This window comes from Gadus macrocephalus, chromosome 10 (genome assembly GCF_031168955.1).
Source record: "Gadus macrocephalus chromosome 10, ASM3116895v1".
Lineage (NCBI taxonomy): Eukaryota > Metazoa > Chordata > Actinopteri > Gadiformes > Gadidae > Gadus > Gadus macrocephalus.
In genome coordinates, this window is record NC_082391.1 from 980,025 (window position 1) to 997,329 (window position 17,305).

At 46.9% G+C, this 17,305-nt stretch overlaps 2 protein-coding genes across 4 annotated transcripts in view; one reads left to right on the forward strand and one right to left on the reverse strand.

Annotated features, from left to right (window-relative positions):
* tbc1d2 (TBC1 domain family, member 2) overlaps positions 1–5,743 on the forward strand; it is a 31,425-nt gene extending 25,682 nt beyond the window's left edge. The window contains 3 exon segments of the mRNA XM_060063738.1: positions 3,073–3,258; positions 3,634–3,755; positions 4,502–5,743. Coding sequence (XP_059919721.1) covers positions 3,073–3,258; positions 3,634–3,755; positions 4,502–4,703 — 510 coding nt within the window. The 3' untranslated portion in view covers positions 4,704–5,743.
* A 1,592-nt stretch (positions 5,744–7,335) lies between these two features.
* slc44a1b (solute carrier family 44 member 1b) overlaps positions 7,336–17,305 on the reverse strand; it is a 29,621-nt gene continuing 19,651 nt past the window's right edge. For 2 of the 3 annotated variants that reach the window (XM_060063843.1, XM_060063844.1), the window contains exons 10-16: positions 16,799–16,967; positions 15,791–15,947; positions 14,778–14,861; positions 13,884–14,021; positions 13,117–13,353; positions 11,150–11,251; positions 7,336–9,903 (exon numbers count right to left, since the gene is read on the reverse strand). In XM_060063843.1, coding sequence (XP_059919826.1) covers positions 9,880–9,903; positions 11,150–11,251; positions 13,117–13,353; positions 13,884–14,021; positions 14,778–14,861; positions 15,791–15,947; positions 16,799–16,967 — 911 coding nt within the window. In that variant the 3' untranslated portion in view covers positions 7,336–9,879. Of the gene's footprint in view, positions 11,084–11,119; positions 11,252–13,116; positions 13,354–13,883; positions 14,022–14,777; positions 14,862–15,790; positions 15,948–16,798; positions 16,968–17,305 lie in introns of all 3 variants that reach the window. The other variant, XM_060063845.1, reaches the window with a different exon arrangement.

Sequence of the window (17,305 nt, forward strand, 5' to 3'; positions counted from 1 at the left end):
ACCATAACACCACCAACACACCACCATAACACCACCAACACACCACCATAACACCACCATAACACCACCATAACACCACCCACACACCACCAACACACCACCATAACACCACCATAACACCACCCACACACCACCATAACACCACCCACACACCACCAACACACCACCAACACACCACCATAACACCACCAACACACCACCAACACACCACCATAACACCACCATAACACCACCAACACACCACCATAACACCACCAACACACCACCAACACACCACCATAACACCACCAACACACCACCAACACACCACCAACACACCACCATAACACCACCAACACACCACCATAACACCACCAACACACCACCATAACACCACCAACACACCACCAACACACCACCAACACACCACCAACACACCACCATAACACCACCAACACACCACCAACACACCACCATAACACCACCATAACACCACCAACACACCACCATAACACCACCAACACACCACCAACACACCACCAACACACCACCAACACACCACCAACACACCACCATAACACCACCATAACACCACCATAACACCACCATAACACCACCAACACACCACCATAACACCACCATAACACCACCAACACACCACCAACACACCACCAACACACCACCATAACACCACCATAACACCACCAACACACCACCAACACACCACCAACACACCACCAACACACCACCAACACACCACCAACACACCACCATAACACCACCATAACACCACCAACACACCACCATAACACCACCAACACACCACCAACACACCACCATAACACCACCAACACACCACCATAACACCACCATAACACCACCAACACACCACCAACACACCACCATAACACCACCATAACACCACCAACACACCACCATAACACCACCAACACACCACCAACACACCACCAACACACCACCAACACACCACCAACACACCACCATAACACCACCATAACACCACCAACACACCACCATAACACCACCAACACACCACCATAACACCACCAACACACCACCATAACACCACCATAACACCACCAACACACCACCAACACACCACCATAACACCACCATAACACCACCATAACACCACCAACACACCACCAACACACCACCAACACACCACCAACACACCACCATAACACCACCAACACACCACCATAACACCACCATAACACCACCAACACACCACCATAACACCACCAACACACCACCAACACACCACCAACACACCACCAACACACCACCATAACACCACCATAACACCACCATAACACCACCAACACACCACCAACACACCACCAACACACCACCAACACACCACCAACACACCACCATAACACCACCATAACACCACCATAACACCACCATAACACCACCAACACACCACCATAACACCACCAACACACCACCATAACACCACCATAACACCACCATAACACCACCAACACACCACCAACACACCACCAACACACCACCATAACACCACCATAACACCACCATAACACCACCATAACACCACCAACACACCACCATAACACCACCATAACACCACCAACACACCACCAACACACCACCATAACACCACCATAACACCACCAACACACCACCATAACACCACCCACACACCACCAACACACCACCATAACACCACCATAACACCACCAACACACCACCATAACACCACCAACACACCACCAACACACCACCAACACACCACCATAACACCACCAACACACCACCAACACACCACCAACACACCACCATAACACCACCATAACACCACCATAACACCACCAACACACCACCATAACACCACCATAACACCACCATAACACCACCAACACACCACCATAACACCACCATAACACCACCAACACACCACCATAACACCACCAACACACCACCATAACACCACCATAACACCACCATAACACCACCCACACACCACCCACACACCACCAACACACCACCATAACACCGCCAACACACCACCAACACACCACCATAACACCACCAACACACCACCAACACACCACCATAACACCACCAACACACCACCAACACACCACCAACACACCACCATAACACCACCATAACACCACCATAACACCACCAACACACCACCAACACACCACCCCCGGAGTCTGAGAGGATGCACTACTACTGTCTGTCTTACTCCCAAGCAGCCCTGTTCACATTAAAGAAAGGGTTAGGGAACATTCCCTTTAACTTAAGGCTGCCCGTCATTCCTATGGGTTTTAACTTCACTTAAGGACACTAACGATATTCTATTAAGAAAACACTAGTGCCACGACTATATTTCCCAAATGCCTTTGTGTATATCTTAGTATTGAATCCTTAGTGAAGCTGATTATCCGTCAACGCAGTACTTTTTAATTTTTTTACTTTTTCTTCTGATCAAGTCATGTGTCATCTTTGCTGTTCTAAGATTGTATTTTAGATTTTAATATTTTATTTTACACTTCACCTTTTATAGGGCTGGGTACTGCCAGGCACCTCACAATTAAATTTGATTCTTTAGGCCTTGATTCGATTCGATTTGATATTGATCCAATTGCTTCGATATCGATTCAATAATACGTGCAGATGACAAAAATACCTAAATATTATCTAGAATTAACCATTTAAAAATGAATTAACCATTTCATTGTGCTTTAACTAGCAAAAAGGGAATACACCATTGTATAGTATTGTTCCTGAGCTAAACTTGCATCATAAAAGTAATAATCATAACATGGCCAAATGTAAAAGGGCATGTACATTTAGGCATACGCGCTTTTATTTGTATTTTTTCATGGAAATAATAATAATAAAAAAAATCTGAATCGAAATTGAATCGGGAACAAATAAATTGCAGTGCATTGATGAATCTGTATTTTTACCCAGCCCGACCTTTTACACCATTTCCCTGCCCTTGCCGGGTTGTCTCCCTCGTTCAGCCCTTCGTACCGCGGTCTTTCTGCGTGATAGCATCCTCTGAACGCGGTTTGATGTGATTGATTGAAGGCGGACCAGCGGGTGCTGAAGGACTTCATGGCAGAGAAGCTGCCCCGGCTGGCGGCCCACCTCGAGGACCACGCCGTCGACGTGTCCCTCGTCACCTTCAACTGGTTCCTGGTGGGCTTCGTGGAGAGCCTCCCCAGCGACCTGCTGCTGAGGGTCTGGGACGCCTTCCTCTACGAGGGCACCAAGGTCAGCCTCCACGCTCTAACCCCGTCCTGGGAACGAGGCTCATTAAGGTCGCTTCATGAATACAGCATGAGATCTGGGAAACGTTCTTAATCATTGAATTATTCATATTTATGATTATTGTTTACTATTTTATGTTTTTTAAATCAGTTTGTTCTTCATTTTGGCTCTATTTTGCAGTCTTACTTCGTACTGCTGTAACACCTGACTTTCCGCCCTGTGATATTAATAAATCATCTTTAGTCACAGACACTTTTATATAAAGTTCAATATTGTGTAGCTTTGATAACATAGCAGATCCTGCAACCTGTAGGTGTTGAGACACTTTCTTCTGTGGAACCTGAAATTCCACCCTCATTTTTTTTGTATTTTTCACAGGTGCTATTTCGCTATGCGTTGGCGCTCTTCAAATACAAAGAGGAGGACATTCTAAAGATCCACGACAACGTTGAGATCTACCAATACCTTCGCTTCTTCACCAAGACCGTGACTGACGGGAGGTACGTGGTTGCATCATCGATATCCATTAAAACCTGCTAATATAAGCTAGCATGTGTCGCCTTGGTTTGGCGCGAGTGGCCTTGCCCCTGGGAACTATGGCAAAATGGACCGCAGCATAGGGCCTCTGGAAAACTGTTGTCTTACCCTGCGGTATCAGTGTGGGGGTTTGTTACGGAAAAGATATCTGAAAGGCACTGCCTAACTATCATTCTCTCAGTTCTATTTCCTCCTGCGAGTTTGTAGCAGTCGGCTCGACTGTGCCTCTATTTTTAACATGGACCAGAGGCAGACATCCCCATATATAATTCACAGCTGCAATACGTGTTGAGCCTGAGGGAGTTCACTGTTCTAAACTGATGAGGGCAGCTACTCAGCACAAACGCAAGCCACTGTATTGCCCGTACGGGTGGCCATGGAGGTTGACACAGGATATGTAGCTAACTAGTAGGAAAATAAAAAATTTAATGTTTGTTCTCTATATACTTGCCGTATTATTTGAACTACCAACCGTCTCAAGAATAAAGCAAACATAAAAAACAAAAGTCATGTGTCACAGTAGAAGACCGCTATGGCTGCTTTCCTCTACTTGTTTTCTTGGTAGCTAGCTTGCTTTCGATTTTTGACAACTAAAATGTTCTCACCCTCAATAAGGCCCTAAGGATCATTAAAATTGTCTCTCACGATGTCACACGTGACCTCACAAATCATGTCCCTTTCTCCGGTGGGTTTTTCCCCCCTCTAACAGGAAGCTCACGAACATCGCCTTCACCATGATGAACCCGTTCCCGGGCAGAATACTACGCAACCGACGTGCAGTGCACCTGGAGCGCCTGCAGGGGGAGATGCGGGAGCTGGAGGAGCAGCAGAAAGAGTTTATCTCGGAGTGTCCTGTGCAAAAGGACAAGGACCTGGACACCTTGCTGAGCGAGGATGAGGAGGAGCCTTGACGACGCTAGAACCGGCAGACCAAGGTAGAAATCAACTTTATTGCAGAATTGCGCAACAAACACAGACTGTTTGGTGAGCTTACGGAAAAGCACTCAACCCTAGGTATGCCGTTTGAGATAAGAGTCAACAGAAAAACAAAAAGTTATCTGAATGGATCCACATCGAGAGGTTATGGTTTGGACTTTGAGAATAGTTGTTTTTAACATTGTCACCACCGAGGCTGAAAGCTCATGTGCTCACAGCCTAAGAGTGATAATGTTGTAAACAAGATGTTGGCAGTCTACCTGAGGGCATCCATCAACGGGATTCCCTAACAAACACCTGCTGCTTATGGACGGTCTTCCATTCACGGTTGAATCTCTTATCTAATTCGAGACTCACTCTTTTACACTTTTAATATCCGAGGCTGATAATGACAGGATTTAACTTGTTTTAGAACCTTTCAAGCTCTTTATTTAATGAATTTGTCCAGGCATGAACTTAGTCACTTTTGAAATTCTTAACCAGTATTACGTCGAGGGAAGACTGTGGTCCGCTCTTTGTGGTGAAATCTTTTCATGAAATATGAATATTGATTGTGTCTGAAAACAAGGATGTGATTGTTTTCAAGCTGGTCCTTGGCATAGCCCCATTTATGACTGCCAGCTGTTGGTCGTTTATTTAGGAGCAAATTTAGGAGCATTAGGAGAGAAAAATGAAAGCTGTAAATTTGCCTCCTATTTTTTCTGCTGGAATTTGTTGAAGAGCCACTTCATCTTTTACTTTACATGCTAATAATATACCATGTACCAAATGGTTTATGTCGAGAGAGAATATCAATGATGTACAATTAAGTGTATAAACTTGTCAAAAAAAGGCCCTGGATATTTGTATGCACCGTAGGCTACAGCCTATGTTCCTTCTTACATAATTAGAATTTTCTATTTGTAATTGTTTATAAATGTTTGTTCTGTGTATAGAATTTGTATGTATTTTTCTACTTGTTTTGTTCGGTTAACCTGCATTGTACATTAAATGATGTAACACCTGCAGATAACATGTATTTCAAAAAGTTAAAGACACGGGTTCAAATATTGGGTTTTATTACCTTTTTTAAAAAACAAATATACATAAAAAAAAGGATAAATATAAAAATCTCAAAAGAAAAGTTTAATGTTACAACTTTTTTTTACTGCAGAGAAAGTACTACAAGCCAGAACCACACCTCACAATTTAACTGACGTCTCGTCCTATATGTTAGCTTGTTAACCATTCCCTCTGGACCAGTCTGTGTGTGCGGGCGCACACACACACACACACACACACACACACACACACACACACACACACACACACACACACACACACACACACACACACACACACACACACACACACACACACACACACACACACACACACACAGCCTCCCCCCGAGAGGAAGAATTTCAAGACTCAGATCTCAATTTTGTTGCTAATTAAAGCTGCTGTTCTCTAAGTTAAGTCGGTTTGATTATTTTTTTTGTCCTAATGGCGCTATATTAACACTCTACAAAGATGGCTGATTCAGCAAAGAGCAGGATAAATTTCAGCATGCAAGCTGTCCATGGTCACGTCACATGACTTTGACAAGCTACTTAGTTTACAAGCTCCACCCCTTTACCAAGAGCACTTTGGCCCCTCCCCAACAAGTGTGATAACAAATGAAGAAGACCCTCAATGCAAGCTGGAGGAATGGGTGTGATACATTGGCGGAGCTACATGTGTACCCCGGCCACAAACAACCTAGGTCCTGTTCTGTGATAGATATCAGACTCCTGTCTTAGTGGCAAACCAAGTGGGACAATTATTGAATATGTGTCCCGAGTTGTGACAACAGAAATCGTAATGAGGGAGGGGGGGGGGGGGGGGGTGCTCAGGAGAGGAGGGGCTACCAAGTGAAGCTCCGCCCCCAACAATACATTTTGGCCCCACATCCAGCTTCCGTCCTCAGGGGATGCTTAAACAAATAACGTCTCAGGGCTGAAGCCAATCAGAGAGCTGCCTTTTACACACCAGGAGCCAAGAATCCCAAAATACTAACGACAACTGCGCAGTTCCTACCCTGAACAACCAGTTCACACAACCAGTCCCTTCTGGTGGTCCTTCCACTGGTGTTTTGGCAGAGAGACCTGAAGCTTGCTTGACGGTCTGTGGGCACAAGGGCAACAGAGAAAAGCCCAAAACCCTTTCCCAACATTTTTTTTTGAAGTTTCCTAATTGTGATAAGAAACTATCCTGGAAACCCATACTGATGGTATACGTCAATGGTTATTCTGTGGGTGAATTTATGTAAAAATTTGTTTCTGAATAATGGGAGGTTTATCTGGTCCAGTGATTCTCTATAATAGACTGCAGGTGAGGCACACGACGAAATGTTTAACAAAATAAAGTTGAGAAAGCTGTTCTGTAAGACTTCACATAAGATTAACTGATTTGAGTAAAGGCGTAGATTACATTCTCGTCTTCTGAAAGGTACGACAGGCCGCACTATCCAGAGACTATCTTTACGTAACAGAAGTTTCTATTTACTACCTGACTGACTCTGCTAAACAGTAGCAACTAGAAACACAAATAGGCCTACTTATTTCAGTGTTGAAATTAAATAGCGTCAAAGTAGTGCAATTTGTAACATGCTTTGAGCATCGAGTCTTGTGGTAACATTAAGGTGTTTTTTTTTTTTTATTGTTTCCATCTAACATGCTCTTATTTCATATCTAAGTCTTAGTGTAAAATGTAATGTATTCCAGAAGATAATTACACAGACTATACGAGGAATTTTATTCCAAAGCCATTTTGGCAAAATAAATATATTTATATATGTACGTCTAATATCATATTGTCACTGAAAACCATTATTTTGCAGGGTTATTTCCCTGCAATCCATATTTTAAAATGTATCCATTTTTAGAAAGATTTTTCCATTCTGGCACATAACTCCCATTTTATTTTACTCATGTTTATGAGGGAAGAGGGTTTTTTCTTAGAAAATAAAGAAATATTGAAACAGTCAGGGCCATCTGTATCCATTAATTAATCCCCAGTGATTTACAATTTCATCCAACACGGTACACCGGTTCTAGCCGGTCTGCTATAATACACAAACCACATTAATCCAAAGCCCCATCTAGAACGTCACACGTTTTCAAATAATCATTAAGAACATTACACCCTGTGTTCATTTGAATCATGATCATCACACTGTATCCATCCTTTACAAAATGACTTATTCACAAACCCTTTCCAGAAAAAGGTAGCATTTTGTTTAGCTGGGTCAAATAAGGGGACAATCGCCTGTTTATTTTAAAATCTGCACCACCAACATCACAAGTGGGAGTGTGCAACTATGTATGACTGATAGCTCAGCCTTCCAGTTGGTACAGTCCGCGAAGTCGACAACATCAATGTTGTGGTAAAACAGGGGCCTTTGTAAAACTCTGCTCCCTCCTACCAACAGTGCACCCCTGGCCCCATTACAGCCACAGAGGGACATGTGGCCCCATAAAACAACAGGACATTATAGTCTAAAGGGCTTTTTTTTTTCTTTTTTTTTATCTTGAACTTGATCCTAAGGTTGTCAGAGCAACATTAAAAACCTCCAACCAAAGAGTTAGGCAGAATCAAAATAATGCTGACACCCGGGTGCTTCTTGCTGAGTGATCAAGGTATTGCGATCAAATATTAAGACGGCACCTGCTGTGATGGTCACCTTGATGTGAATCCCGGCAGAGGTTGAGATGAAGAGGAGATTCATGGCTCCAACATCTTGTCTCGTTGCATCGCCCATCTCTTATCAACTTCACAGCTGTTCCAGGACATAAAGTCCCGGATTGTATAAGGTTGAAATTTAAAAAAAAATAAAAATCAAGGAAGACATGTTTGAGGAGCGTTTCACGTTGCAATGGGACCTGCTCTTTTATTGCAGGCTGTCAAGATCCAGCGGCCATGTCCACCTCTACAGGTTGGACTGAGCTAGGGAGCAGGGGCAGGTGGTGGGAGGGGCTACCGGAGATCTAGAACCTCAACCATTTGGGGGACAAGCTGTTTGGCACCAGTTCAACCCTCTATCAGTCAATTAATTTCAACGATGATTCAACCAAATAATGTAGTCGAGAATAAATATTAGAGTAGATGTGTGCCACTATCCGTCCTTGAAGTTTTAGGTCCACTATGGAGTAGAATGACGTCAGTCACGTCATGGTATTGCATGTCGCCATGGTCACTGAAATGAGTTGCAAAGTCTGTCATTCAAAGATAAGAGGAGTGAGAGTGAAAATGTAACCGTAACCAGAACCGGACAGAAAAATATTTGTTCAAGCAGAGATCCATAGACATGATCCACTCGATGACACGCTAAAACTCCAGCCCCACTCACCCTTCTGGAACTTTACGTTTACGTCCATAGAAAACGAAATCACGAATTCTGTTGAAACCACTACAAAGCTGCCATACCTGCAGCTGACCACTAGAGGGGGCTGAAGGAGGAAGTTGGTCTTATTTTGATCAGGGCAGCCCAAGTTTAAAAGAGGCGGGAGAAAGAAACATCTCAAAAGTCCGTACAGTCAGTTTGTGTTTTTACATACAGTACAGAGAAGTATTACGCTGCAAAAACGCCCCGAACATCCTCAATCATTCTGGTATAAACACTCGACACACAACAACAGGAGAGAGAGGGAGTCATTTCCGTCTCTGCATGGTGTGTGATGCAGAGTCTGGGTTACTTAGTAAAGCCTACGTACTCACTGATGTATTTCAGCGGTTGATTAGAAAACACAAGACTAAGATGTGCTCTCACGATTAGGTTGTGAAAATAAAAAAAAACCGACATCTCCGACCAAATGTACTAGTTATTCGCTATGCAGAAGAAAACAATAAACAAAGGTGACTCAAGACATTAGTACAGTGTTCCAACTAGATGGCAATCGTTTTTAGTCTTATATAAAAAAGGACATCACTACGAAAAATGCATCAGCCTTTTTTAAAATATGCAGCGCTTCAATATAAAGTGCTTCATTACATTGTTATTATATTTTTTTTACAGTTTCTTATTAAAATATTGTATTCCCTGGAGTGAAACCATAGTAAACATGTTACACATTGGTAAAAAATAAACATTTTGGAATGTCTTTTTTTGTAAGTCCCATTCTGTGATTTTGGTCAAGCTGAACTTGTTCCTGGAGCCTGAGAAAGGAAAGTGGGATTCCGGTTTCATTACGGATTCAACACTTATCACCACACTTCACATCAAACTGTACTCAACAGCTGTCTGGTTAGGCGTGAGTGGAGGCGAGCGGCGAGGACAAAGTCGAAGGTGGAATGACGACGGGCACGGGATGAAACATGGAGCGCGACGGCGTGATCGCAGGATAAATGAAAAAGAAGATAAGGATGAAGGTGTGTAGGGTGTTTGACTCCTCTGGTTGGCCCCAAAGGTATTTTAGTCTACCTGTTGGCAAGACGCCATGAACCCGGATCCTTAATGAGTCAAATCAGAATTCTGATTCTTCAAATCAGAGTTGTTTGGGATAAAAGCACCTGCCAAATCAATAGAACAGAATAGAATGGGAATTCTTAATGGAACCAGGCTTGAGATCCACCTCATGCCAGTTCTAAGACTCTTAACCGTTATCCATAAGCAGATCACTAGTTCACTTACCAGTATGACGGTGTGAAGTACTGATCTACACACCAACAACCACACACGTACCTCACATCCTGGTGCTCTCTTCGCCACTTCCTCTCCAAAACAAGCACCATGACAAGGGAAGGCACAATAAGAGGATCCACAAAGTAGCACAGTGTGTTGGCGCAAACACATGCAAGATAAAGACAAACAATATCAAAATAAAATTAAAAAAAACTTTTAGTCCAAGACAGACAAAGGTTAGCAGCAACGACGATGATGATGATGATGATGATGATGATGATGTTGATGATGAGTTAGCACGTTAGCATGCACGCAGGCGTTAGTCAGGTCATCCCTTAGCATGCTTTGTGGGGATGTGTGAGTGCCGCGGCCAGCTAGCCGCTGCTAGCACACGGAGGCTAAGGCTGGTTTGGCGGAGGCTGGTTTGGCGGAGGCTGCTTTGGCGGGGCCGGTCTCGGCGGCCGAGGAGGAGAGAGGGGAGTGAGGCTCTTGGAGCAGGGTCACGAAGAGGAAGAGGGTGGAGGTGGGGATGTAGACACAAAGGAAGAGCATCATGTCCTGGCTCAGACACAGGATCCACGTGCTGTCCTCCGTCAGCACCCAGTCCAGCAGGACGCCCATCAGGAGGTAGTACACGTGGAACTCCTGCAGCTGCTCCCACTCCCCCCCGCCTCCGTCCAGACCCTCACCCTCCTCCTCCTCCTCCTCCTCCTCCTCCTGCTCCTCCTTCGGCTCTTCCTTGACCTTGACCTTAGCCCCGCCCCTGCCGCTGTCACTCACCATGGGCTTCATCTCAGCTCCTTCCGACACCACCGCCTCCTTCACGCGGCTACGCCCGCGCTCCACCACCCGCTCCAACCTCCTGCTGCTCTCCACAAACTCCTGCAGGGGGGGAGGGGGAGGGGGAGGGGAGAGGAGGGAGGATGAGGAGGAGGAGGAGGAGGAGGATGAGGAGGAGGAGGAGGAGGAAGGGGGCATGTCCGTTCAAAAGAAGAGAAGACAAAAAGTCAGAACACCCATTGAGAGGAAGGTGGCGGGCTGGTCAGTTGGATGCAATCAGGAGCAGAGATCAACCAATGTCCTTGTGTTATGAGACTCACAACGCCTGAAGAAGACATCCAACATTACGCAACAGTTCATTTCCAGAGAATTAAGGGTTAGTTTCCATTCTGCTTTTCCACCCAGGGACTTTCCCCAGGATCTACAAACCATCAGAGGAACTTTAGTTCCTGTGAAATCAGGGACTAAAATTAGGTTCTTTATTTCACCCCCCAAACAGTCCTTGCACGGGGGCGGGGGGTGGTACTTTCGAAAAGAACAGCAACTACTCTGTTGCTGTCTGTGTGTGAAAGAATTTTTCACACACAGTTTTGGATACTGACTTCCTCCGAAAAAGGAAAGAACCTTTAAAAAAAAAAAAAAAAAGTCTTTACAACTTTAAAAACGAGCGTCTCTAAAACATGGTTGTATTAAAGAATCCGCACCCACTAATCATTATCCCCCACATTCGCGTACTGCTCTTCGCTAGACTACTTTGCTCTTGGATTAAACATCGAACTCCATAATAAGTTAATTCTCCAAAAAATAGGATATTTTGATGAAAGCATGGAGCATACGCTCGTGTCCAGTGGCTTGAGGAATGAATCCATCAGACCTTTTCACTGCACTGCCTCCAATTTGCCCCTGCCTTGAGACCGAGGTGCAAACACAGAAAACAACAGGCTGGAGGAAACGTTTAGTTCCTTGAAAAGTAGTTCTTGGATGCAAAGAGTCCGGGTACTTTGGGTGTAAGTGTGGCTGAATTGACAGAAAGCTTTAAAAAAATCTTTCGGCATTTTTTGAAATTTAGTGGTGGTCTCCTAACATAGGCTTGTGATCACTCGCACACGCACAATCAATCCCATAGTAACATGCTACTGAGATGTTGATTCTTATGAATATGCTGAAGACCACCAAAACTGAAACTGTGATAAAGTACTTGGAGACCACTGAGACTGTAACTGTGACAAAGGACTTTTAAACCAGTCAGACTAACTCTGATAGAGGACCTGGAGCCCACTCAGTCTAACTGTGATAGAGGACCTGGAGCCCACTCAGTCTAACTCTGATAGAGGACCTGGAGCCCACTCAGTCTAACTCTGATAGAGGACCTGGAGCCCACTCAGTCTAACTCTGATAGAGGACCTGGAGCCCACTCAGTCTAACTGTGATAGAGGACCTGGAGCCCACTCAGTCTAACTGTGATAGAGGACCTGGAGCCCACTCAGTCTAACTCTGATAGAGGACCTGGAGCCCACTCAGTCTAACTCTGATAGAGGACCTGGAGCCCACTCAGTCTAACTGTGATAGAGGACCTGGAGCCCACTCAGTCTAACTCTGATAGAGGACCTGGAGCCCACTCAGTCTAACTGTGATAGAGGACCTGGAGCCCACTCAGTCTAACTCTGATAGAGGACCTGGAGCCCACTCAGTCTAACTCTGATAGAGGACCTGGAGCCCACTCAGTCTAACTCTGATAGAGGACCTGGAGCCCACTCAGTCTAACTGTGATAGAGGACCTGGAGCCCACTCAGTCTAACTGTGATAGAGGACCTGGAGCCCACTCAGTCTAACTCTGATAGAGGACCTGGAGCCCACTCAGTCTAACTGTGATAGAGGACCTGGAGCCCACTCAGTCTAACTGTGATAGAGGACCTGGAGCCCACTCAGTCTGTGACTGTAAGGCTGGCTGAGCGCCCCCCTCTCACCATGAGGGCTTTGTCCATGTAGAACTCCTTCCCCGGCGTGCCGTCGTTGTACTTGGTGTCGATGGCGAAGCACAGGAACAGGACGTCCACCACGATCTCGAAGATGGAGAGGAAGCAGTGGGCCACCAGGAAGGAGAAGAGGCACACGATGAACAGCGGCAGCAGCCACTCTGCAAAGTCCCTCTGGTAGTTGAGGAGGAGCACGCCGGCGAACGCCGTGGACGTCACTATCAGGACCTGCAGGTCGGGGGAGGGAACACGGGGGCTGACTCACTGCTCCGGTCAACACGCCGATGTATGAAAGGAATGTTTCGACATCGTCTGGACGAGATTCCCTCCTTCCCATCAGCCTTCCCCTTCTCCTCCCATCCATCGCTCCGTCCTCCAGACTCTCCAGCAGCTATCAATCCATCCATCCCTCTCTCCCATCCACCCCTCCCTCCCTCTCTCCCATCCATCAGTCTCACCCCCTCTCTCCCATCCATCGGTCCCTTCTCTCCCATCCACCCCTCCCTCTCTCCCATCCCTCCCTCCCTCTCTCCCATCCACCCCTCCCTCCCTCTCTCCCATCCATCAGTCTCACCCCCTCTCTCCCATCCACCCCTCCCTCTCTCCCATCCCTCCCTCCCTCTCTCCCATCCATCCATCCCTCTCTCCCATCCACCCCTCCCTCCCTCTCTCCCATCCATCAGTCTCACCCCCTCTCTCCCTTCCATCCATCAGTCCAGCCCCCTCCTCTCATCCTGGCCCATCTACCCAGCACACACCTTCCCCAGGAACAGGACGAAGTCGCCCACGGCGTTGATGGCCGCCACCCTCAGAGCGTTCTCCACCAGGATGACGAAGGCATCGCGGGCTGAGGTGCAGAAGCTGGTGCTGTTGATGGCGGTCGCTGCGTAGGCGTTCTGCACCCAGAGGGACGAAGAGGGAGAGACTGCTGAGTCACAGCTATCAAGCTAGCTTACATTTGAGATTTTTTTCTTCTTTCTTCTTCGGTCTGCCCAGTCATTTGTGCCGGGAGATTAAATGTCTTGGTGTGTTTGACAATGACTTTCATTAAAAATATTCGTAGGAGTCCCTTTATGGACAGGAGAGTGCAGTGAGACAGCAAAGTTGGTTGAAAGATTGAGGGAACAATACGTAGTACACTACCGCAGATCAGAATCAAACCACCATGTGGTACATAGGCTGCCTGACATGTACTGGGGTGCTCTATATCAGGGCTTTATTGTATACCGTTGCCATGTGTGAAATCAGTGAAGAGATGAACTGTGTTGAGATCAGGGATTATGTGTGTAGAACTTGTGGGAGAGGGGGAAAATGGTTCTTGCAAACATGCAAGCCACTTTGTAGAGCGTTTAGGCCTCATGTGTCTGAGAGAGAAAGAGAGCGAGAGCGAGGTAGGGAAATTAAGAGTTTGAGATGCAATAAAGTGATAAACATGCGTAGGTAATGAGGATGAGATAAAAAGAGCAACGAACAAAGAGGAACAGGGTTCCAAATGGAAGAGAGGGTTAAAAAAAAGAAGGATGAAAGTACAGGGTGCATAAACACCCAAAATTACCCAACCTTAAATGAAAACACAGAGCCAACTGGAACGGAACAAAAAAGAAAAAAGTACGACAGAACCGCGAACAGAGCGAACTTATTGGCGGCGGTACCTGATTGAGATAGTTGAGGCACTTCTCCAAACACCACAAACAGCAGATGCAGGTCTTCAGCAGACAGCGGGCACACGCATTTTCCTAACATAAAGAGAGAGAGAGAGAGGGGCGTGGAGAGATGGAGAGGGAGCGAGGAAGAGTTAGTCGGGCGGATGATTAATGAGGAGGAGGAAAGGGAGCGAGAGGGGGGTGAGAGAACATCAGAGGAGGGAACCCGGGCTTGTCACTCAAGAAGCTTCCCGCCGTCTCCCCTTTGAAGACAGGACCAGGAAGGGGACGAGACACCTTTCGCTGGCGGCTTTACCGGCTGCCGCTGGAAGCGGTGTTCTTTCAGACCTCAATTATTTTATGCTCTGCGGCGACCAGAGGTGGAACATTCCCGGTTTAACGAGTAGAAACTCCTTCCCACTCGCGCTCAAGCACTGTCTGAGTCAGATCATTAGCACCACATGCCAGCAAGCTGAGCCCCCTCACGGCGCAGGGTGGCGAGAACCGGGGACTCTTGTTTACTGTGGGTGAACGTGCTTTTATCTCCCCGATAGGCCCAACACATTCCCCTCGTGAGAATTAAAACGCATTGCCCCCCGAGTGTGTAGTTCATGGGTACCCTGGAATTCCAGAGTTCTCGCGAGGGCACAATTTGAATTGGCTCAGCGAGCACTATACCCCCTCCGCGATTCCCCGGGCCCAGAACATTAACCAATGACATCGCTGTATCTGATATAGGCGGGCCGAAAGGGTTGCCGTTTTACCGACCGGGAACGGCATGAGTCTTAATGGGAGCTCAGGTCTGGTCATATTAGTGTGGGGGGGGGGGTAGAAGCTAACCATATCAGTGAGGATACCAGGGACCCGATTGGAAGGGCGAGTTCGTGACAGGTGTTCGTCTAAGTCGTACAGAGTGAGATGGGCAACAGGACTGTTGATGGCACCCTTCTGGATTCTGATTGTAAACAACTGTTGACCTCACTTCTGTATTCATAGATAAAGCGTCCATGGGGGGGGCGTACCTTTCCTTTGAGCTGGTTGTGGAGGTACATGAGGACGAGGCGCGGGACTTTGACCAGCGTGATGATGAAGGAGCCCTTGGCCACGGTCCCGAGGTGGTATCGGAGCAGTCGCAGCACAGACGACAGGATGGGGGTCAGCGGGAGGCGGTTCTTATCCCTGAACGGAAACAGAAACACATAAAGTAGCATTGATTACACCGAGAGCGACGTGAGAACTGTTGGACCAAAAGGACAGGGTAAATAACTTTTGGCGACAACAGGATCAGGGTCTTCAAGAAATTGTCGTAAGCAAGAAACCCATGATATGCACTGAACAGGTCTGGAGCTGAGCTGAATTCTCTAGAGCCATCAGTGCCACTTTCGTTCTTTCACTCTCAGACATACTATCTCCATGGTTACAGCGTCTATTGTCACGGCATCTCCGTTGTTACAGTATCTTTCCTTAGTAACTGCATCTCTCCCTAGTAACAGCATCTATCAGTATTAACAGCACGGCTTCTTGACAGTATCTCCATCATGCCAGCATCTCTCCCTCATAAAAGCCTGTCCCCCTGGTGTAAGCATATGTCTCTGACGACAGCATCTCTCCCTGGTAACAGCATCTGTCCCTGACTACAGCATCTCTCCCTGGTAACAGCATCGGCCTCCAATTACAGCAACTCTCCCTAGTAACAGCATCTGTCCCCAACTACAGCACCTCTCCCTAACAACAGCATCTGTCCCCAACTACAGCATCTCTCCCTAGCAACAGCATCTGTCCCCAACTACAGCATCACCCCCTAGTAACAGCATCTGTCCCCAACTACAGCATCACCCCCTAGTAACAGCATCTGTCCCCAACTACAGGGTCTCTCCCTAGTAACAGCATCTCTGTCCCCAACTACAGCATCACCCCCTAGTAACAGCATCTGTCCCCAGTTAGGAGTCTGCATCGACCCTAAGCAAAGCACGCAACAGTCCAGTACGGCACCGTAGGTTACGTTACACTGTGTAACCATGACAGCCCACCTGGTGAAGTAGTAGGTGACCACCGCCCCGGCCACCGTCATCTGCTGGCAGGCCAGGATGAACTCGCTGATCCACACCAGGCCCACCGCGTGGTACCAGGTCAGGTACTGCAGAGTCCCCGTCAGACGGAACTCTGTGAGGCCCGTCTCCTCGCTCTGCTGAGGGTTCCCTGGAGAGTACAGAACCGAGCGCCGGTCGGGTGAGACAGAACGGAGAGAGACAGAACGGAGAGAGAGAGAGAGAGAGACAGAACGGAGAGAGAGAGAGAGAGAGAGAGAGAGAGAGAGAGAGACAGAGACAGAGACAGAGACAGAGACAGAGACAGAGAGAGAGAGAGAGAGAGACAGAGACAGAGACAGAGACAGAGAGAGAGACAGAACGGTCCCACCGATGGATGGAGCAAACAGAGCGGGGGGAAACAGGCCGAATGAAGACGGACCACAGAGAACGGCTGAGGGCTGAGGGCTGAGGCGTTTTGTTACACTTTGCTCAGGTTGGAAGAAAACA